Source organism: Camelina sativa, chromosome 5, assembly GCF_000633955.1.
Source record: "Camelina sativa cultivar DH55 chromosome 5, Cs, whole genome shotgun sequence".
Taxonomy (NCBI): domain Eukaryota; kingdom Viridiplantae; phylum Streptophyta; class Magnoliopsida; order Brassicales; family Brassicaceae; genus Camelina; species Camelina sativa.
Window position 1 is genome coordinate 10,142,510 of NC_025689.1, and position 23,709 is coordinate 10,166,218.

At 38.4% G+C, this 23,709-nt stretch overlaps 2 protein-coding genes and 1 pseudogene across 2 annotated transcripts; all 3 read right to left on the minus strand.

Annotated features, from left to right (window-relative positions):
- Window positions 457-3,074, minus strand: LOC104786409 (callose synthase 2-like). Its single transcript, XM_019245260.1, has 4 exons — window positions 2,480-3,074; window positions 946-1,211; window positions 808-858; window positions 457-679 (listed from the first exon to the last, which is right to left on the minus strand). Exons 1-4 carry the CDS (start codon window positions 3,072-3,074, stop codon window positions 656-658), a joined length of 936 nt encoding a protein of 311 aa, XP_019100805.1. The 3' UTR covers window positions 457-655.
- Window positions 3,299-11,725, minus strand: LOC104786408 (annotated as a pseudogene).
- On the minus strand, window positions 12,188-23,709 carry LOC104786407 (callose synthase 2). The gene is made up of 43 exons (XM_010511822.2): window positions 23,396-23,709; window positions 22,524-22,737; window positions 22,343-22,443; window positions 22,112-22,233; window positions 21,923-22,016; window positions 21,643-21,753; window positions 21,445-21,561; window positions 21,269-21,361; window positions 21,082-21,173; window positions 20,827-20,953; window positions 20,410-20,547; window positions 20,235-20,311; window positions 20,050-20,143; window positions 19,643-19,762; window positions 19,441-19,558; window positions 18,962-19,299; window positions 18,818-18,870; window positions 18,671-18,731; window positions 18,415-18,496; window positions 18,288-18,337; window positions 18,125-18,211; window positions 17,882-18,019; window positions 17,649-17,743; window positions 17,465-17,549; window positions 17,216-17,376; window positions 17,016-17,139; window positions 16,830-16,927; window positions 16,615-16,744; window positions 16,345-16,496; window positions 16,056-16,165; window positions 15,838-15,963; window positions 15,655-15,723; window positions 15,380-15,569; window positions 15,146-15,305; window positions 14,796-14,915; window positions 14,576-14,694; window positions 14,415-14,498; window positions 14,223-14,335; window positions 13,912-14,141; window positions 13,014-13,814; window positions 12,877-12,927; window positions 12,554-12,739; window positions 12,188-12,436 (listed from the first exon to the last, which is right to left on the minus strand). The coding sequence occupies exons 2-43, from the start codon at window positions 22,708-22,710 to the stop codon at window positions 12,188-12,190; spliced, it is 5,853 nt and encodes a 1,950-aa protein (XP_010510124.1). The 5' UTR covers window positions 22,711-22,737; window positions 23,396-23,709.

Below are 23,709 nucleotides of genomic sequence, written 5' to 3' on the forward strand. Positions count from 1 at the left end.
TAAAAAATGCAATGGTTATCGATTAGGTAGCGTTGGTTCCACTTAGTGTTCCAGGGTTGTACTTGATCAACCATTGCATTTGCTTTTGGTCCAATTCTATAGAGGCGAATGTAATGTGCCTTGGATTTGGTTGTAATATCTCGGTTAATGAAGAGTTGTTGTTGAGCCAAAAAAAAAAAAAAAGCATTCTTGTCTGAAACTCAGACACGAAAGGGAACCATGCCAAGAACGCTACAGGAGTGTACAAAAGCAAACCCATCAGAATCTCATAACCTCGAGCTAGTGTCCTGACCGATGACCAGAATCCTAGCCTGTAGAAACTAGGTTTCCACAATGAATTTGTTTAAGGGGGGAAACAAATTCAGTGAAATAATCTCTCTAGAAAGTTGATCTAAGCTTTGAAATTAGAAAAGGGGAATTGATCTCGAAGAACTAGGGTTTATTGCTGAGAGCAAGGAGAGAACTGAATTATTGTATTCAATATTCGATTATTTACAATGGAGAAGTCTCTCCTTATTTATTACATGTTCATAGATTACACAATATATTAACTTTCCTTATGAGATGAACTAAGATAAGGAAAGTTGCTTCTTTTCTTGAGTCGGCCGCCGGACGAAGTGGAAGTTGGTTCTGCTTCTTTAAGGCTGGGCTTCCCTCATCCAAACAGGCATAAAATAACCTAATTGGGTCAGTTTAGTAACCGCTAAATATTGCTTAAAACAATGTCGATCGAGCATAAGATTGTCGGTATCTTATACAAAAGAACTCAAAATGTATAATGAATGTTCATGGAGTTAGTTACCATACCTTCACAATGAGTAAAATGAACAAGATCACGAACCATGAAGCTCCATAAATCTGTGAAACATGGAGAGTCAGTTTTTAAGAAAAACCAAGAAATTCAGTAAATAAGAAGAGCAATCTAAGATGAGTAAGCTCTCTCACCCACAAACTATGATTTTCCTGTTTAAAAGTGCTGAGTTGATACACAAGCCCGTACTGAAAGATGAAGAACCGTAAAGCCAAAATAATCTCGAGGATGATACCACGTTTCCCCGAGTGTCGAAGATGTCCTATTTCCTTCTCCCACCAAGACTCCCAACTCTTCTCTGGAGGAACACCAATTCCCCCTTGGTTATATATCATTTTATTCCAATATGTCCAATCATCTACAATCTTTTGCCACTCGAAACCAGAGGGATTGAATAAGAATGGTGTAATACCCGAACTCGATATCCGGAGCTGGTCAATGGGTTGACTTCTTGGCCCGACCCGAAACACTCTTTAAATGCAAAATCACCAGCTAACAACGCAGAATTAAGACTTCGCTTAACTAACCTGCAAAAAGAGAGGGGTGAGTAATTGATAATTACTCAGTGAGGGAAAGCCTTAGGGCTCCCGAAGTCTCCACACCCAAATATGCTTAGACAATCCCAAAGTCTAAACCTAAGACAAGCAGCAATCATTGTGTCCTAAATCCTGTGACACACAAACATATGCACACAACACACAAATGGAACTACGTCCCATAACCGTCGGATACAACGTGTCAACACATCCCAAAGTCTAAACCTAAGACAAGCAGCAATCATTGTGTCCTAAATCCTGTGACACACAAACATACGCACACAACACACAAATGGAACTACGTCCCATAACCGTCGGATACAACGTGTCAACACACGCTATCCTCGTGCATTATCAAACCCCTCATGCTTTCGCACTTCTTCATGCACCATGCTTACGGAACCTCCATGTCTCTTGCACTTCGTCCTAGCATCAATCACTCGTGCTTATGCTTACGGACCCCAAGCGCCTCTTGCACTTGTTCCTAGCATTGCACACACGTCGGCTTGTCAGCCATCCTGATCTAGCTGCATTCCGCGCCCGTAGACCACCACACAACTACAAGGAATTCTCCTTGCAGGACTCTCTGTGGCTCACCGCATCTACGTGCCCTTGGCACCTTATCTCCTCACACTCAAACACTTATTTTACCACACAACATGCGAATCACACAACCACATCAATATCAATCATCACACATTCATTTTCTATTCCTATATTTATTCTAGTTCTTATATATTATAATAAATATATATATATATATACGTATAAATAAGATATACACTCAATCAAATATACGTTACTTATATACTATGTAACATATAGGTATACTCAGCTTAACCCTAGACTAAGCAACTATCCAAACACATCTGAATATGTAGAAGACACCAACTAGTCCTCACCTTAGCCACACGAAAATGGCTCCAATGTCTCTCTCCCACTCTCGGTGGCTTCTGGTCTGGTTTTAGGGTTAGGTTTGCGTTTCTCTTTGACGGCTGAAGAACATACATCCACGATACATATACAAACGACATGGCCTTGTCGTTTAATCATTTTCCTTCATTTGGGTTTTTTTTTTCTAATGGGCTACAGTTTCCAAACTGGCCCACAACTAAATTTGGGGATGTTACAAATGGAGCAAAGAGCCAAGTCACCACCATGAACCATATCGAAACAGTGATCAGAATATATGTAACTACGCCTCTATAGGCGTGGCCAAATATCTGATACACGAGGAGGAGAATCATCAGCTCAAGACCCTTCACAAAATGACTCCGCGAGTAGAACCTATAGTTTTCAGCAAATTTTGCATGAAACACCACAAATCCACGCCCAGTTCCTCTATACTCCGCGCCTCCATGGAACAATGTTCGACCATAGTAATGAGTTTTTGTCCCGAGTTGGAACGTGAAAAATACAGAAGCGAGTTGTAATTGCATCAGTACAAAATCAATTAAGGCGTTATGGAATCCCCTCTCAAGTCCTATCTCCATCATCATAGGTAAGGCCATTAGAAAACCAATCTGCACAAATGATTGAGAAGCAAGTGCGGCTTGAAGAGGCAAGTTTGAACGAAAAGCTCTTTGGTTGCTCAACCCTTCTTCAACACCACTTAGGACAAGATACAGCCGGCCATATAGAAATACATAGACCGTAAGCACAGTTAACTGTAAGAGACACACAAATGTATCAGACTGATATAAACTGTTCAAGATTGTTTGATTCATTCCATAATTAGGATGTATAATTATTGTGTGTTCAAATCCCGTTTAACCAACAAAAAAACAAAATTACCGATCCGAGTAAGTCACATACGTTAGAAAGGGTGGGGGCTCACACTTCACGTGGAGGGAGGAGACTTGGATCAGAAAGTAACTTAAAAGATGCGGAACCCCGAAGGTGCCGATGGCATGGGGACCCATTCACGTACACGGTACACCCAAGTTTTGAAGATATGAAGCGACTTGGTTGAGATATCAAAACCATTAACAGACTTTGGAATGTTGCATCTCTTTACAAAAAGCATAACTTAAAAGGGTTCAATTGAAAATTTTGCACACATCTGATTGATAGGTAGAGTTGTAAATAGCGGAGCCAAGAAAGCTACAAACAGCCTTTTGAAAAGATGAACTTACCGTTAAATATTAGCTAAACCTGTTATGCTGGTTTATAGAGAAAGTAACCAGTTTATCAATCAAAGATCTCTTGAGCCTCGATTATGCTGTGTTGCCTGAGAAAATCACAGAGTTGTGAAGTTTAAGATCGTAGATTCAGAGTGAATGGAAAACCAAGAACAGAAAGAAGAAGAGATGAGAGCAATAATTGTTTTGCTTACATATCATCTTTTGCGACCCGGTAATACTTTTCAGCATGTTGCCGTTGGCCAATCATTTGAGCGAAGCGTTCATCATGGGTAATGACTATTAGTTGGAAATTCTCTTGGCCCTTTCTGTCTTCCATGATCCTGGAGAATGCAATGACATAATGTGATCCAATGTTGAGAGACATGGTCTTAAAATGTGTAACAACATTATAGGGAAAAGGCAGGGTAAATATCATAATAATGATTCCAGTGTTTAAATAGTTAAATTCCTATGTAAGAGGAATTCTATGTACCCATGTATCATCATCATAAGTCATTAAAGGTATGGATCGTAATTCTTACCTAAGAAGAGCTCCTGCAAGAGATTCTGAATTGGGCCCATCCAGGTTTGTAGTTGGCTCGTCAAGGGCTAATATTCCACAGTTTAAGCAAAATGTCTCGGCTAAAGCCAACCTTATTATCAATGAAGCAAGAACCTGCAGGAGAAGACGAAGAAGAAAGTGATCACCTGAGTTAAACAACGAAACTTAAAAGATTATTGAACAGATAACGACATTTCTACAAGAGCAATTTTAAAAACAACTCGCCTTTTGACCTGCGCTGCATCTTCCTCTCATTTCAAGTTCTGTATCACCAGTCTGCATAAGAACCTAAGAAAAAACAAGGTTTACCACAATGCTGATAATGGTGATCAAATGGTAAACCATGTTGTCAATTCTGTAGCATACCTTGTAGCTGTAAGAGCGGGTGCCTGCACCTTCGGAATCTGAGTGTATTCGTATGTAATCCATATCTTGACCTCTGTATGTCTGCTGCCACAGTTCCCTTATAATCTTATTTATTTCCTCCATTTTCATTGTGTGGAATCGCATTAGTGCTCTGTATGTATTCAATAAGATGGAAATCTATCTTAAAAACTACAGATTGAAGGTTTAGTGTATATTGAAAAACAACTAGCCAGAAGCTTATATTAGGACTCGAGAAAAGCTTACTTGTCAAGGGCATTGTAGTATCTATCCAAGTCTTTATTTGCCATTTCAGTTGTCTGGCCAAAATGAAATGTCAATTTAACATAGAGTGGAATTTGTTGATCATTCAGGCATTGCCACAAGGTAAACATCTAACCTTTAGCTGGATCAGTTGATCAAAGTGCCGCTTATCTATGTCCTTGTATTGTGCCTGTTTTAGCTCTACTCTGTTTTTTGAAATACTGCTCTCGTAAACAGACACTGTTCCACGACACCGGTTCAGCTGCAGGAAAAATATAATTATTCTTTAAGCACAATAAAATAGGCTCTGAAACCTTTAGATGGATAAATTATCTTCAGATAATCCACAAAAACACAGGGTTACTCGACGTTCACACATATCAGTTGCTAACAGCTGCGAGTAATGGTATTCAGTGAAGAAAATCTGTTATCTATAAATGACCATTACTAAATTTTATATTTTGGCTCTTGAAAAAAGGACAAAATTTGAAAGAGCCAACTTACCTCGGATATTAAATACTTAAATCGGAGAAATGCAAGATCTTTACACTTACCATCACAGAGAATAAATTAATAGCTAACCATAGACACCAAAATCAAATCAGAATGACTGCTATCTATATATAAGAATCTGCTTACCTCTGAAAGAAGCCTTTCCCTTTCCCGCGATATCTTTACCATTTCAGCTTCAACTGCAGGAATCCCACCAATATTCAATATTTGCTCTTCCAATAATTCAATTTCACGTGTAAGTTTCTCAACTTCTGCTTTTGTTGTCCGGTAGTTCAAATTATCCTCTATATTTCTTCTGAGTTGATCTTGATTCCGCATCAAGTCTTTATTTCTGTTCAGTTCACCTGAAAGTTCATTCTTTCTAGCTTCACAGCTCTGAAGCTGAGTTCCGGACAGCCGCTGCTTCTCTAAAATATCATTTAAGCGCTCTCCTTTCTTCAATTCATGATACCTAGTGAAGCAGTTGTAAGCATATCTGGTACACAGGATAGTAATGAATTAACCTTTGGCTAGCAGAACATACTCATTTATCTTAGAACTGGCCTTGAGTAATGCCTCAACTTCCTGTTGGTAGTTTCTCTTTTTCTCAGCCAGTTCTTCATACTCTTGATTACGTCTAACCTTCATATCATTGTAGTCACTCAGCAACTGCTCCTTTTCCTTGGACAACGGGCCAAGTGCCTCGGTCAAATACTGAAATAATGAAATGAACAATAAATTCAAGGATTCTACATTTGGTGTAACAGAGAAATTTTGAAACAAGAATAGGAACAGAAGACTGAAGTTTACTTTTTCATGTTTCGAAGAACTAGTTGAACACATTTCAACGAATGCACAAAATATATACTTTTCAAATACGAAAAAAACTTAAACAGTTACAAGCACTATACCATACAATTCGAGAGGATGTTATTGTTACCCATTTATTATGTATTCTCTACATATCTGTGTTGCATTGCATTGCATTACTAGTAAGCAAATTTAATCAGAAAGACAATGATTCGCTAATCTGATTTATCACATTCCGCCCATTGTAGTACTCTCATCCATGATCTTTATAGTCGCCAATGAACAACGGACTTTGATATAGTGACGCACAGAAATGCATGTAGAAAACAATAAAAAAAAGGTATCATAAGACGCACCTTCACGTCAAGGTCAAGTTGACTTTTCTCCTCGGCTAAACGCTCTAGGTCTTCTTCTGCCTTTGTAACGTCGCGTAACAAATTGGCTGCTTTAGCCTTCTCCTCCCTTACTGCATGCCATCTGGCCTGAAGGCATGATATATCACGTTCCATGTAAATCTGGTCATCTCTAAGTTTCTGCAGCTCATCGTGCAATTTATCCCTGTTCATGGGTACAAAAGGAAGAAAATATTGGAAAAAATGGGTCTGCCAGACTAAGAAACGTCCAATGAAGAGAAATATGTTTCACCCTGCATACTTACTTGCTGCTTTGGAGGCTATTTAATTCTGATTGGATTTATTCCATAGTTTTAACGCCAAGACCCCTGAAATCGAGCTTATATTCAAGATCTTCTATTTGCTTTTGGTAGGACAAGATTTCCTGAAAGATCCTATCAGCATTTTCCAGGGGCTGCACCAGTGCTTCAACTGAGTCTTTGTCAGCTTTTATTTGGGCTGAGATTCCTAATACCTGAAGACATACACATATATGATTTGAAATGCTATGAACTGGAATTAAGATTTTCCAGCTTGCTAACATAAGAACATGATTAAGAGGAAACAAAGCAAGCAGAAAACAGCAAGGCTTCTAATGTATCTGATAAACTTTGCGGCTGCAAATTAGTTATATCCAAAAAAATTACTAATGATCCCCAACTCACATCATCGAGAGCTTGAGACTTTTGATCCAGCTCTTCTGTATGCTCTTGCAAAGTTTTCTCAGCGAGAGGAATAATTTCACTAGTTAGTTTCGAGTACTCTTCAAAAATTGCCCGTAGTTTGTCCAGCTGCTGAAATACAGAGTCAGCATTTGAAGACTCCACTGCTAACATTTTAAGATGCTCCACGGTGCTTGAAGTATTTACCCTTTGCTGTATTTGAAGAGAAATTTACATACTCAGATAAAGAGACATACAGTTATTATAGAAACATAAAATAATTTGAATCATAATGCAAAAACAGCGGGGGAAAGTTTGTGTAACCTTCTTAACAAAGCTATCCTCTTCGTCAGATGTAAAAGTGCGCTCGCAGCAAGGACACAAATGACGTGAACGTGCTACCTCCTCAAAAGGTTCAAACATCTCGCGCATTCCAGTTGCCATGTTATACTTTCTGCAAACACAGACCAGAAACAGAACTACGCTTTTGAGTGCAAGACAGGGGTGCGGGCTGGTATGGAAACAGTCGCCAGTTTTGATTACAAACCTTTTACGTTCATCTCTTTTCTCCTTAGCTGACTCCAACAATTTGGGATAAGCATCAATGGTAACTGCTTCCTGCTTTAAGGCCTGAAGCTTGGACTCAATGTAACTCTTTCTTGCTGCATAAAATACTCAAGTCAAATTAAGTGCATATATATTCTCTAATGATGCACTGTGTACTGACAATGGATTTATCATCTGTGTTATAAATGTCAACTAAGGTACATTGTAGAAAAGAAAATCAAATAACGGGGTGATAGATGACACTCTATAATAACATTGTCTAGTAATTGGTACCACTGAGAAAGTTGTCAAGAGAATTTTATTCACAACTTAGTGCGCTAGTCAGAGAACTGGCCAATAGATATCTAACTTCAAATTATACACCAGTGCTTACATTCTGTATCCTTGTTATGCTTGAATAGACTATTGTTTACTTCTTGTATCTTCATCTGCAACATGTTGACCTCCTTTTCTGCTTCCCGGGATTTCAAACTCAGCTCACTATATTCCCTTTCAATTGACCTAAACCAAAGATAAAACAAATACAAATAATTTTTTGAGATGTGAACAATTTGAACACCTGAAGTAGCAAGCTTTCTTCTTTTTTTTGAGATCCGAGATCTTATATTAATAAAGGATTCATTCAGAATCGCCATAAAATAACAAGTTAAGTAAAAACACCGACCTCAGAGCTTGAACTATTTCCTTCTTCATATCCTTCTCGGGTGGCAATCTACCCTTCAGCACCCCTCTAATTCGATCCTTGCACTCATCTATTCTGGTAAATAGCTTTAGAGAGTGAAAACAATGGATTGATAAAAAGAAAGAAAACAATAAGCTGACAACAGCATTGGTTAGTGAGATCACATCTTTTTGTGTTTCTTCTTAAGATTCTCCTGTTCCGTCTTCCTTAAAGACAATTTCACTCTATCCTCAGCATCACCAGCCATAACGTCCCTTTCTCGATTCAGTGTTTTAATTTTATGCTCCATGCTGTATATCTCATGCTGTTTCTGTTCTATTTGGGATTCAAACCCCCTTTCAGAATTCTGTTTACTCTTTCTCTCAAGCTCAAGTTGCTGTGCAAATGCAGATGATGGCAAAATAAGGCACATATACCAAGGGCAAAGTCATCAAGACCAAAATCATGTAAGTAAGTCAAGGGAAGAAAGAAGTACCATCTTGTTTCTCTCTTTCATCAGTTTGTTTAACATCCACGGAGGAAATTTCAAATTCAAATGTATCACGCTCATTTTCTTTCTCTTCTATGCGTTTTGATATGCCCATCTGCACAAGTCACCATCAAAAGTAAAAGAGTTAAACATTAGACTCGTTAGTGGAGGATTTGGATAGAGTTCCAAATGGTGAACCACACCTTGATTTCATCTTTAGCTCGTTTCTGAGCTTCGATACTTTTCCAACGATCATTAGCATCCATATAGCAATCCTAAGCTGTACTTAGAGCAGTTTCATTTGATTTCTGAGATGACAGTCAAGATCTCTAATGATGTCAACATATGCACTACACAATTGAATTTCTGGAGATAATATGTCTACCTTCTTATCAAGCAAGTCAATCTCAAGTTCACCCAGTCTTGATTTTATTCGATTTGTGAGATTCAAAACAACCTCAGTGCTGAAGGAGGTACTAGGAACATTTCCTAAATTGTGACGAGAAAAAATATTCTGGATGGTAGAATCTCTTTCATTCTTCAGCAGCATATGAGCCTATGCAAGTAAGAAGGAAAAATGTTAAACCAAATGGAGAGAGAACTCATAATATTTAACTATGTGGTAGCTTATTAAGAATTACTTCAGCTTCTGTTTGTAGCTTGCTGATCTCCAGCATATCGTTAGTTTTTGCATTGTGAAGCGAAGAAATTGTAGTTTGTGTGTCATCCATCTCTCTCTCCATTTTTCGAATTTTGGTCTCCAAAAGAGCAATTCTTTCTTCAAACTTGCTTTTCCATTCTTTCAATTCTTCAATGGTATCTGAACAGCAAAATTAACAAGTTTAAACTACAAGAAGAATAACAAAATGTGAGATACATCTACAGAAAGGCAAAAGTAAAATTCATACAAATGCAGGGACTCAATCTGTATAACAAAAATACCCAAAAGAAGGTGATACTCAATCTGTAACAGTGAGCACCCAAAAGAAGAACCCCAAGAAATAGCCTTAACATTGTGATAGTAAAAGAGAAAACCTTCATTTTCCTCAGGTAATGCTGCATACTGTCTCTGCTGCTCCTTAAACAAGGTGCTCCTCTCGGCAGTTTTTCTTGATACTTGGTCCTGTAGCTTTCTCAGATCTTTTAACATCATTTCCTTATTATGAACTTCAGCATCGACTTTCTGAATGCTGGTTTCCAGTTCCAACATCTGANAAGAAATGGCCTTAACATTGTGATAGTAAAAGAGAAAACCTTCATTTTCCTCAGGTAATGCTGCATACTGTCTCTGCTGCTCCTTAAACAAGGTGCTCCTCTCGGCAGTTTTTCTTGATACTTGGTCCTGTAGCTTTCTCAGATCTTTTAACATCATTTCCTTATTATGAACTTCAGCATCGACTTTCTGAATGCTAGTTTCCAGTTCCAACATCTGAACTTTAGAAGACTCTGTCCTTTCTTGATCTTGAGCAATGCTCTCACGAAGCTGTATAGGAAGTATGAGTATCATGGCATAAGAATAGCCCACACAGCCTAAGAACATGCATACTATATGTATACAATACTAGTCTATAATCATTTTACAGAATTAAATCAATCTTGCGTCAGTGTTAATTTGTTCCTTTTGACTTAACAAAAACAACATTTTGCGTCCGTGACCAGGGATACTGAAAATGAAAAGAAAAATCAATGTCAAACAAGCTAATGTCTAGCATACCTTATAAGCTGCGTCTTTCAAGGTCTGCAGATTTTCCAACTTTAACTTAAAAGTTTTTATTTCCTGAGCTTGATCCTTGTGAAGTTTCTTAATGAATTCCAGCGCCTTTGTATATCTGTTTCATGTTGAACACACGTTACAGTTTCTGGAATCGGTTTCTTCTACAAAAAATACAGCAAGGAAGTGATAGTTTTAACAGAAATCTTGGTGATACTTGGTGGCTGAGAAAATGTCATCGAATTTCTTTTTCAAAGTAGAAGGATCTTGCAGTGGCCAGTTAGACTCATCTTGATGCACAAATATGACGTTTTCTAAAATAGCTTTGGACACACCCATCAACTCTGGTATCGCCCTATCCATGTCAGCGCATCTGTTGCTGAGACATACTTTCTGCAATGGAACAGATACAAGAATAATGAGGAATATAAAACAAAGCAATAGTAAAATCATTTCTCCTAGTCTAAAGATAGTCTAACACTAACGTTGTAGGAAATATAGATAGTCTAACACACTAAGCTCGGGACCTTCAAACAAAAACCAAGATATGAAATACATAGCTAAAAAAGTGAGAGAAGAAACTAAATGAAAGATTGATAGCAAGAAGAAAAAAATGCAACCTCTCCAGTGTGAGGATTAATGGTTTGAAGCACACTCTCAATTGCCTTGTACTCCATCTTTGAAGCCTTTTGTGTCAATCGAAATGACCTTATACATACCACATCCTTCCCTGCAGCTGTCTTGAATCTCAGCTTAATTTGCGCTTTTGTCTCCGTTTCCCCAGCAACCTATCAAAATACTGAATTCCACATTCATTGAAAAAGCTCGCATAAATCACAACAATAGAACTGAGAATCTAGAGGAAACAAACCTTAGGGTCATGAATAAAGCTTTGACCAGACCTCGCGTTCGGTGGTAACTCTCCTGTACAAGATACCTTCAAGCACTCTATAATCGTCTGTAGTCAAAAAATCACGAAATAATAATAAACAAATAGATTACTCAAATACGGGGGCGAAATTGGGGTTAAAAGAGTTTTACAGTTTTGCCGGCACCGTTGGCACCGACGATTAGGGTTAAAGGTCTGAAGAAAGTGACGACGTTCTTATTTTCTGGGTCGAAGCTTCTGATACCCTTGATCAGCATTTTATCGACCGTACTCATCTTTTCACCTTCGGCGATTACAGATACCAGCAAATTGGGGAAGACAAAGGTACGGATGTGACGCTCACTGCAAAGGGTTAAACCCAGAAAGGGTTTTGCGGGAAAATCATGAAAATTTCGACACTAGAAGCGGAAAAGTTGGAAACTGGCAAAGAAGACGAGTTGAAACGCGAGAGACCGGTTTAGTAATCGAACCGAATTGTACCGGTTTGGTATTCTTCCTTTTTGGATCATTTTGAAAATAACTACAATTTCAGGGATCTCGCTCATATACCCAATTTTGTTTGTAACGGTTCGAACCGGATCGAATCAATTTTACTTTAAACCAAAGTAGAACCGATCTATTCTACACTATTTGATAGCTATTTCATAAAACCGAAGATTTCAACAAACCAAGTAAGCCGAACCGAAACCAAATCAAAATCACGGATTAGAGCGACCAAATCCTAGAAAGAAGCATAGATTACTTGGCAAAGGGACGTAGTTAGTAACAGAGGCATAACTGTCTTTTAATAGTGTCAATATATATACAAAAGTGTATATCATCATCACACTCGCTGTTTCTTTCCTTATATTGGTTCACTCCTTGTTCTTGGAAGATCGGTCTTTTCTTTGACCACCAAGAATACGAGAAATCTGCAATCCTCTGCTAAATGCTTGGTTAAAGAGCATTCTTGTCTGAAACTCAGACACGAAAGGGAACCATGCTAAGAACGCTACGGGAGTGAACAAAAGCAAACCCATCAGAATCTCATACCCTCGAGCTAGCGTCCTAACCGATGACCAGAATCCTAGCCGTTGAATCAGAGGCTTACAAGCTTGTGCGATCTGAAATACAAAGAAATGTTTTGATTAAATTGCAGTAGGAACCTATCTCACAAACCAGACAACACACAAAATATATCTTAAAACCTTTTTTAGGAGGAGTTTAATGAGAACACTTACCAGTAACATTCCCCATCCGGTTGGCATGAAAGCGAGCATACAAAGGAAGATGTCCTTGGGTGTTAAAAGATGAAGAGCTATGAAAGTAACGAGAATCCCAAGAAATGTGAGGAACACAAAACCCTTGATGATCCTGAAGAGAAGCTGGAAGCTTGTGCTGAACCGTTGTCTTCCCATACCCAAACCCTGTGATTAGTTACATTCAGTTTAATAACCGCTATATCCAGCTTAAAACAATCTCGATCCAGCATAAGATTGTCGGTATCTTATACAGAAGAAGCTCAAAAATGTTAGATGAATGTTCATGGAGTTAGTTACCATACCTTTACAATGAGTAAAATAAATAAGATCACGAACCATGAAGCTCCATAAATCTGTGAAACATCGAGAGTCAGTTTTTATGAAAAACCAAGAGATTCAGTAAATAAGAAGAGCAACTGAGATGAGTAAGCTCTCTCACCCACAAACTTTGATTTTCCTGTTTAAAAGTGCTGAGTTGATACACAAGTCCGTACTGAAAGATGAAGAAGCGTAAAGCCAAAATAATCTCGAGGATGATACCACGTTTCCCCGAGTGTCGAAGATGTCCTATTTCCTTCTCCCACCAAGACTCCCAACTCTTCTCTGGAGGAACACCAATTCCCCCTCGGTTATATATCCATTTATTCCAATCTGTCCAATCATCTACAATCTTTTGCCACTCGAAACCAGAGGGATTGAATAAGAACGGAGCAAAGAGCCAAGTCACCACCATGAACCATATCGAAACAGTGATCAGAATATATGTAACTACGCCTCTATAGGCGTGGCCAAATATCTGATACACGAGGAGGAGAATCATCAGCTCAAGACCCTTCACAAAATGACTCCGCGAGTAGAACCTATAGTTTTCAGCAAATTTTGCATGAAACACCACAAATCCACGCCCAGTTCCTCTATACTCCGCGCCTCCATGGAACAATGTTCGACCATAGTAATGAGTTTTTGTCCCGAGTTGGAACGTGAAAAATACAGAAGCGAGTTGTAATTGCATCAGTACAAAATCAATTAAGGCGTTATGGAATCCCCTCTCAAGTCCTATCTCCATCATCATAGGTAAGGCCATTAGAAAACCAATCTGCACAAATGATTGAGAAGCAAGTGCGGCTTGAAGAGGCAAGTTTGAACGAAAAGCTTTCTGGTTGCTCAACCCTTCTTCAAGACCACTTAGGACAAGATACAGCCGGCCATATAGAAATACATAGACCGTAAGCACAGTTAACTGTAAGAGAGAGTACAGTTAATGTTCATGTTATTTCAGACTGATATAAACTTCCCATGTATCATAAAATCAGGAAATAAAAGAATTTTTGACCTACCATGGTACTGAAATAGAATCCAATTGTAGTGAAATAACAAGAAAGCATACGGAAGAAATCAAATCGGTGCCCCAGCCTATATAGATCACGGCTTAGAGTTTGCTCCCCGTTTCCATTAGCTATCTTTGCCTCAAACATTGAAATCTGGTTGAGTCCCACATCTCTCCCTTTACCGACTTGTATGTATTCATGATGAGTCACATTGCCTTCACGAAGTGTAGAGTTGAAACCTGAATACAGCAAAAGCATGAGAAAACGTATGGTGCCAGATCATATATGTTTCACCAGAGAAAAGGCGTTGATCCAAGTACCTGCAAATATGTCTTCACTAAGATTGATAACTTTAGAAGCTTTGCAGACCCCTCCTCTGGTAAGGTGAAACAGTCGATCAAAAACATCTGGATGACCGTAATGGAATCGTACCCTGGGGGAGTTGAAACGAAAGTTACAAATCCAGGTCTCCCTTCAGAAGATTCCAAAACGGGATATGTTAAAAAACTTACTTCAAGGGGCTAGCTAGCACCCTCTGCCCAATAGTTACAAAGCTGTTTTCCTGATTTGACATAAACCATGCAAGAGAAGAAACACTGCCACAAGAACAAGACATTAAAAAATCATTTTGTGCACGAAGACCAAATTGACTATACAAGTCATACTGTGGTACCTTCCAGTGAAAATATGCTCTCTAAGTCCAAGTATCGTAGGTGTTCTTACACCTCCATGCTTTTCAAGAAATTCTTGCAGCAAGTTCCTCATTTTGAAAGCTTCCTCCATGTAATTGTCCTGTTTTATCGAATGGTTAGATCAATATTTTAACTATGCGCGTTATGAGATTAACTCGGTAACTCAGCCCAGATAAAAATGAAAAATTGGTAGGTGCGCACCTGATTCATGTCTATTGTCTGTAACCCTTCTCCACGAGTAAAAATGATCGAATGGTTCTGATTCTCCGGCTTTCCCTCTCCTAGTATTGCCGGTCCTGGTAACTTAATCCTATAAATGACCTGCAGAATGAATTATATATATACTCAGTTTCCAAAACCAGAACACAACAATATGGCCGCAAATAGTTTTCAGGAAAAATCATGCAAATGAGAAGAACACAAAAAAAGCCATAAGAAGATAGATTGGAAAAACCTCATCTGTTATGTTACTCGAGAGCCTCACAGAAATAATTGACCACCAAATTTAATATGTTCTAGACAGCTTTCATCGAATTATCCTGATTCTTTACCTGGTCTAGCGTTTGCACAGATTCAGAAGAATCCATAGCTTTGGTCTGCGGAGCGGCTTTAACGAGGGCGGAGTAATAAATTTTTTCGTCTGCCCCTTTATAGCTGTCTTTATGTGTTTGCTCGACCTCATCGATATACGCAACACGTAGAGATGGGTACCTGCAACAGATAAATGGTAAGCTTAACTCTGGGAAAGACGTAACTGTAAAGAATTATGATGAAAAAATACATACGTGGTCATAAGCCTTAATATGTCTTTAGCACGTTGGTCACCAGATCTCTTCTGAATACTGTATTGTTGGCATGAAACCACAAAGGTGAATTTCAGGTCAGCAAGTGCTTGACACTGAGCCCAGAGTGAGTTTCCGCTCTTTGATGCGTCTTCACTAGTTAACTCGAGAGCCTTGTACCCTTTCATTAATTCTTAAACAAAACAAAAGCAGTTTTAGTAACGTTTTCGCAGTTTCCATGAATGAAAGATAAATCATAACGATGATTCCTAAGGCACCTTCATCCTTTGCCATATCAAGGAAGGCTTGGAGCTCCAAAGCCTTTCGGTAATACATCATGCCTCGCACTGGTTGATCAAAATCAGATAAATCAGGCACAACACATACAGCAAAACAAAATATACTGCAGCTAAAACGTGAAGCACAGTTTCCCTGAGAAAGGAACTAAAAAAGCTACATGCCAGTTTTCGTTAGTGTTTGGCCTCTGTAAGATGCCCACAGACGAAGCTCCTCTTCCAACTCTTCTCTTGCTCTGAGTTCTTCTTCGCTGCCACATTTAACTCGTTCCAGAAAGTTTGTCCACTCATCTAAGGTAAACCACTGACTCAGTTTACGGAACTATATCCAGAACACAATTATAGTGGCACAAGACATTTGAAAACAAAAGACAAAGTGAAACCTGGAAAGATCTTCTGCAAGTAAAATAGTATAGAGACTCCATCTTCATTTTGCTTCTCCAAACCAAAAATGGAGAATAGAACATCCTCTGAATAGTATGGTGTTAGGACCCTGTGGAAAAGCAAAAAGGGGAGACAATAGGATTATGTATGGGTATTGTATATTTACTTCTTCACTTCTCATGGGAAAGATGGAATTAGAAAGATTTATCAATCAATAACACCCATTCATAAATGAACATGCAAAATAAATATGACCAAAAAGTTAAATTGAAAGTGAATGGAACTTACGAAAATGAAAGCATGTTGCGGATTTTGGGTGCATCTGGCATTTCCATGAATAATGAATTAGAAAAGAAAGTAAGACGCCTCCGAGCTTCCAAGTTGGATGGCACATCCATAGCCGACTCTTTGACAGTAAGTAAAAGATGAAGCCTCTTGATCTGCACAATGAGAAAAGGGAGGGAAAATAACTTAGAAGGTCCGTAGGCAATAGAGATCAAACACCTCTATTGCGGAACAAGGATGAACCAATAGACGAATTTTAAAGAGGACACTTGCTTTTTCTTTCCAGGCTTCTGTTTGAGAGTACACTGGGAATCGAAGTTGGCTGAAATATTTGCGCTGTTGATGAAGAGGAGTCATTACGTCATACTTGACATAAGTTCCATTGTGGGTTGACTCCATCATGCTATGGAAAGAAAACTCCAAATGAGTATGCTTCAAACAACATTCATCAAACCAATCAGCAGAAAGCCCATCTCAAATGATCTTACCTAGGGACCTCTTCCTCCATTATGTCTCTTGTCACTACTTCTAACATGTTTAGCAAGACGATTACAATTTGGTCCTTGTCTTCTTCTCTGTTTTCCATCTGTGGCAAGTAGACTCCTATCAGTTATTTCTTTAAATTCATGCTAATGTTGCAGAGGTGTTCAACATGGCAAGGCTACAAGACTTACCAAATACTCAATTAGTCGAACAAACTGACCATACAGATCAGGAAGAGCACTCAAGTTCAACTCCATAATCAGTGTTTCGTTCTTTATATGCTCATCAATCTTGGAGAATATTTCGTTTATGACCCTGCACAAGACCAATAGATTAGGAAAGTAAAACGTATTTTCCGAGTCAAAACACAATTTTAATTTGTAAAACTTACTGTCCTTCTCGTTCTCCAACCACCAAAAAATTTATGAGATTTTTAAAAGAGGCATAGCACTCTCTGACTGCACAAGTCATGTAACTGTCAACACTCAATCTCTTTTTCAGTTCACGGTCTTTTCCGTTGCTATCTTTTGCCATATCCAAAGCTATTGGGATCTACAACATTTAGCCACAAATAATTAAAAAGAAATAAAGAACAGAAATCCAACCTAAGATCATAATTAAGACCAAGATACATACTCACCTTACTGGCCAGCAGAAAAGGTGGCCAGCGGAAAAGATCCAGATCAGGGTCAGCCCAATATGGCACAAGCAGGAGTTCCCTCTCCCTGCATATTAATGAATATTATCAACGAAGTCTTCTCCGGATAAAAGGATTTAACAATCATTACACTGAAATAAGGAGAGATATTTCAGGCACACTCAACCTATTGCTAATCAAATCCTCCTCTCGGAAACTACTGATAATTTTGTTCCACATCTGAGCAAATCGTGCGGAATCCTTGTCTTTACTAGATGGAATCTGTAATTACCAAAAAAAACAAAATTTTGAAATGGAGCTCTATCCAAAATAAATGATTTGAGAGAACAAACATTTGTCACTAAATATTGGTTCCTGTCATATGTTTCATTTACTGGTATACAAGACTTGTGTTCAGACCTGCTCGAACTTGCGAGTGAACGTCGCCATAATCCCTTTTTTCTTTGGAGTTTCACTCGTCTCATTTGGAACCAAGCAAGCATTAAAGGCCTCTGGTAAGGACTGAAATCTAGACCTCAACATTCCTAGTGTTCGGATCTGCAAATGAAATAAACTTCTTTTCAGACATTATATCAGTAAGTGAGAGCATGCCACTTCAGATTCCATTTCGTTGTAAAATTTGTATGCAAAGCAAGAATGAACCTCTCCAAGACGTCGAAAAGCTCCATTTAAACCACCAACCAGAGTTGATACTATCGCATACCATATTTGAGTGTCCATGAAATAAACCTGCATATTAAAGTGAGCATAGATGGGGGAGACCATAAAAAGGAAGCATACGGCAACGAAAGATCTGAAAACTCACAAGAATAACAGGTGACCAAAGAGCGATCACCACACCCATATTACTCTTGGCTGAAAAAAAAACAACTAGATTGTTCAGTAAAATTCATTTTGCAATGTGCTAATACCTAAATGCTATTAGGCATTACCGTGAGGGAAAAACTCGTGCCAGCGGTAGACTGAGATATGAATTCGCATAATATCCTTGGTTGGTATAACAAGAGGCTTAATCTGGTTTGAAGATGGAAAGTATGAGAAACATCTATATTTGTGGACTAAAACAAGGTCACTAGAATTTCTCAGTGGTTGTTAGAACAGAATCTCTTCAGCTTTTAAATGCTCCTTACATGGTGCTCTTGTTATACTAATAAAACAACAGATTAAATATATGTAAAATTGCAGTACCTCTGCATAAAAACTGAATGCAAGCTTCGATAATAGAAGTACAACCCAGAACATCGTGTACCTAGATATCATCCACGAAACCTCGTTTAGCATTGTGGTAAGAACAATCAAAATTTCAACCATAGAACTCAAGTTTTACAATCTTACTTGAAAAGTGACCATGCACTCTCATGCATACCCCTCCCTATATACAGTCTTGGCTGTGTCAACAAAAAATAAAGATTAGTCACCTTCTTATTTAGCATTCACGGACTGGCTATTTATAAAAGATAAGATATATGGATAAAATACCTGAGACCACCACATCATCAGCATCACTATTTTAAAGTCAGACCTTTCAAGATAACGTCGGATAAATGGGAACGCAAAGAGCACCGTAGAGAGCATATTTGGGGATAAGTAGATAAGAATGACCATAATGAAAAATGAAGGTGAGGAATTTTGGTGTCCCCCAAACCAGTTTTTTATAGTCTGCGCAAAACCAGAAGGGGTCCTCCAGCTGTATGCGTACGTTAGTGGCATGAGAACAACCCATACTGCAGCTGCAACTACCTTAAAGATAAATCTGAGCTTCACATGGAATGACATACTATGTCTTGATTTCCAGCTTAGAGCTATATCAAGGACAGCTGAAAGTCACAAGCATTCAGAGACTAGTTAGAGATGATCAATTTCCCTTCACTTACAGCATGAAAATATAAATGGATGTTATGGGGAGAAGAATAAGAAAATGAACCGCATGAAAGTGGTATAAGTTCACGAATCATTACCTTGTGCAAGTTTTAATATAGCTGCCGTAATGAAGATGCTCAAAACCTTTAGGAACACATCACCTTGAAAGATGCCGCTCAAATCCCCAGATCCATTCCAAGCAATTATGATCATTGCCTTAAAAAAAAAAAAAAAACATCAGATTACATGACCGGTCAAGAAAATACAAGTTTGGAAATTAAATTTACTAATTAGTCGTACCTGCAAAGACAGGATATAGAAACTCCACATTCTATCGAAACTTCTAAATATATGCCAGAAGGAGCGTGTCTCAACAAAATTGACTTTGCCCATCCATTTATCTCCAGTTTTGGGTTTATTCTGCAGCAATGTGAACATCAACTATGAAATTCTAGATACACAAAACTTGAGAAAATTAATGGAACAGTTGGAACTCTTCTACTTAACGTTGCTCATGACTTGTTGAAATACAATTTAAAGTTTAGAAAATTGTAAGTTACTCTAACAGACATTATGAACAGTTCAAGTTGAGAGATAGTTTGATATCAAACACTTAGTTCAAAAAAATTATAAGAAAACAATTCAAACTATTTTGTAAACAAGAATCAAAATAACGAAAGCCATCATTTAGTTTCTTCTATCCGTACCTCACTTTTGTCAAGTCTAAGTTCTTCAGCTGTCTGACAAAAGAAATCAGCATCAGCTCGCATAGGCCACCCTAACCGAAAGCACCGAATTGACCTAACAAGTTTAAAGACATGAAGTTCCACCATGAAGAAATGTAAAAAGACGTGTTTTACAGAATGTTACGAGACGATCAACTGCCTTGTACCAAAAATATTCATTCAAGTCGTCGTAGTTTCTCCACTCAGAATGCTTTGATTTTCCTCCTCTACTTCTCTTTGCTTCCTATAGTGCTCAAATATGAAGATGACTATGAAGGAAATGGATCGGACGAATGCTAAAGAAGACAAAATGATCAAGACTTGAAACTCGAAGCAACCAACCTTTGCTATTGTTTTGTATATAGGAGTAACTACTTTTTGCAGGAAGGCTTCATCTTCACCACCATATGCAGGTTTAATATGCTCCCCTGTCATTGGACTAACACTCCCAGCCAACATTCCATACAACTCGAAAGCCATCTGAACAAATTCAGAAAATCATATAACACGGAGTTAGACACAGGTAGCAAAAAAAATCCTACTCAAATTAAGCATTACTAAGTCCTTGCACTGGTTTATTGCCTCATCATCACTATATATAACGTTTGGATTTCTTCTAATTTTAGTAGTCGATTAGTAGGTATTAGTCAAGATCACGATTTGATCACAACCCTTCGCTAAACTGAACTGATATTTTTTAGAGAATGATACACCACTTGGTTACTTAAGATAGATAGGGTAGACTGTTTTTTTACATACATGGTGATATATATAGCAGAGGCATTCTGGTAAAAATCTCAGGTTTGCAGCTTCTCCCCAAATCAAAAGATAGAGTCCCATGTACAGCAGTTTCCGCTGCTGAACCTCTTGTTGAATCGTCGGCAACCTACAAGCGGGAAAAGGAGAGATAATCAGATAACTAAGCATAAGGCGTATAAATCCAAAGTATATGCTACATATGTTTCTATATTCCTAAGAAAGAACAAAATGAGGTGTTACAAGGAGAAGCCTCACCAAAGGCTGCTCTTCCGACCCAAATACTTGCACCACTTTTTGTAGTTTTTGAAAAGTTTCTTCATCACTATAGTCAATGCGCGATCATCCAACTGGAAGCGGGAATAGTAATTTTGGCCGTTAGTGCAGATACAGAAGAATTAGACAAGCAAGGAAACATGATATCCAAGTTCAAAAGAATACATACTCTTGGTGTCTGTTCAGGTCTCGGAAACTGTCGAATGTGGACATTAGCAAGTAACAGAATCAAGTGCTCTCTTTGATTCGAAACATTATCTTTCTGCCATTTAAAGGTTTGGATCAATCAGCACAGTGAGAAATTGTCCGTCAACTAAACTAAAACAGGATATTCACTAGTATCACCTGAAATCCAAACATAGTTTGAAGCCAATCAAGCATGTCTTCATCGAGTTTCTTCTTGTGACCTGCTGGCCATGGTAAGCCTCTAGTGTTACGAAGTGCAGTTACTGTAGCTTGTATCTGCAGAACAGTAAGCAGATGTTTAATTTTGTCTCAAAGAACGAAAGACAATCGAAACAGTTAGTTGAATGTTTGGTTAACCTCAGGAAGTCTCATTATAGCCTGATTTTGACTATCAGGATCAAGAGGAAGAATGTTGTAAGGCACGTAGATTTGGCTTTTTTCTTCCACCTTTGTATGAGCCTCCAAAATCTACAAGCACGAAAAAGGATGAACAGAAACAAGTGAAGTGAGCTAATAATTTAGTTACCCAATTCATGAGAGTATCAAGATGTTTCCATGAAAGCATGGCTAAGAACCTGCATAAGAACAGAAGCAAGAGATTTAAACCCAACGAGATATAATCTACTATCAGCTTTACCTCGTCAGCCACTTCCACATCTTCTGTCTGATTAACAGCTTTCAAGACTTCAAAGAGAACAGCAGCAGTTTGATATGCCTTTGTAAGTTGAGCACTACAAGTAAAACAAATTTGTAGTATAAATGAGAAACACAGAAAGATAGAATTCCAGCAGATTTGGCTGAACAAACAGTTCCATCAAACACAAACCGGTCAGCTTTGTCAGCAGCGTTTTGCAAAGCTTGGATGTATTTCTTGTAGTAGTGCTGATAGAAACTCTGCATCTCGCGTGCATCACTCTTCTGCTTTCCTGCAAGAGTTGTTTCATTCTCCTGCAAAAATTTAAAACATAAGGCAAAATGACACATAATCCCCTGGCAAGACAACAGCATGAAGAAGATGGAAAAACTCAAGCAGAGTAAATGAAGCGACGATATTCACCCGTTCTAACCGTTGAAGAAGCGCAGTCTTAAACTGGCGAACACCACGTCCACCTGATGTAGGATCAAGCCTGTGTGCCTTCTCGAACGCATAAAACCGACCTGAGAGAAACATCCATGGATTTTGTCAAGATCATTTAAGATGAGAAAACCACATCATCAGGCGATTTTTTTCAACTCACATAAGTAAGCAACACGCGGGTTACTAGCTTCAACTTCATTAGCTACACGAAGGATAGGAGCAATCTCCACAAGAGACGATGGCACCACTTCACTGTCCAGCATAGCCTCTCCAAGATTACCAGCAGTTTGAGTCCGCAGAATCCGCCTCTGGGGCGGAGGCGGATCAGGTCCTCTCCTTTGAGCCATGATCTTCTAAATCCTACTAAAAATAAACTGAGCCCAAATATGATGATAAGTATCTGTCAACTCAAAAGAGCTTTTACACCATCCATCAAAAAGAACAAACTTTGAGAAGTACTTAAACTGAAAAAAAGAGCAAATCATAAGTTCTCTGAAAGAGATTGCAATCAAACAACACAATCCGACCACACACAAAAAAAAATGATTTGTTTCACTCCGAAGCAAGATGAGATACACTCCGATAAAATAGATATCATCGAAAAGAGACGATAAATGCTAAATTAAAAAAAAAAGTTGCTTTGTTTAGTAAAAGAAAAAGGAATCTGTCAGACCAAAAAGTAGCAGAAGATGTGTAAAAGCACAAACTTTTTATCACGAAACCTAATAACCCAGAACCTCGATCCACCACCACCACCACTATCTTCGCTAATCTATACCGAGAGACAAGAGAACCCTGATTTGATAAGTTAGAAAGGATTCAACTTTGATAGTATCGACAATAAAATCAACTTAGATTACAATCCAATTGATAACTAATTTAAAATTACTCAGATGAAGAAGACCAAGAAGACGAATCTATAGTCTCACTCATAATAAAAAGTTCAGTGAATTACCCAAGTTTAAAAATTTAACCTTTGAATTTAAACCCCACAAAGCTTCCAACCCCATAAACCCAGAGATCAATCATTACCTGGGCAAAAAGAGGAAAAATTAAAGAGAAGCGGAGGACCACCAGAACCTACGACAGCTTCACGGAGAAGCAAGAAGAAGCTATCATCTTCCCCCAAAGTAGTAGTAGTAGTATCAGAGAGAGAGTATGAGTAAGAGAGAGAGAGATTTGGGGATAAAGATTGGGGAAAAGCAACGGGAACAAGACAGGCGCCAAGTTACTACTAATTAATCAAGAATGTTGTCCACGACATGTTATCTCCCCATATTCCAATGTTCCCTTAATGCTTTTTCACTCTTTAGAAGATGCTCGGTCCTTCTTCTTTCTTCCTCCTA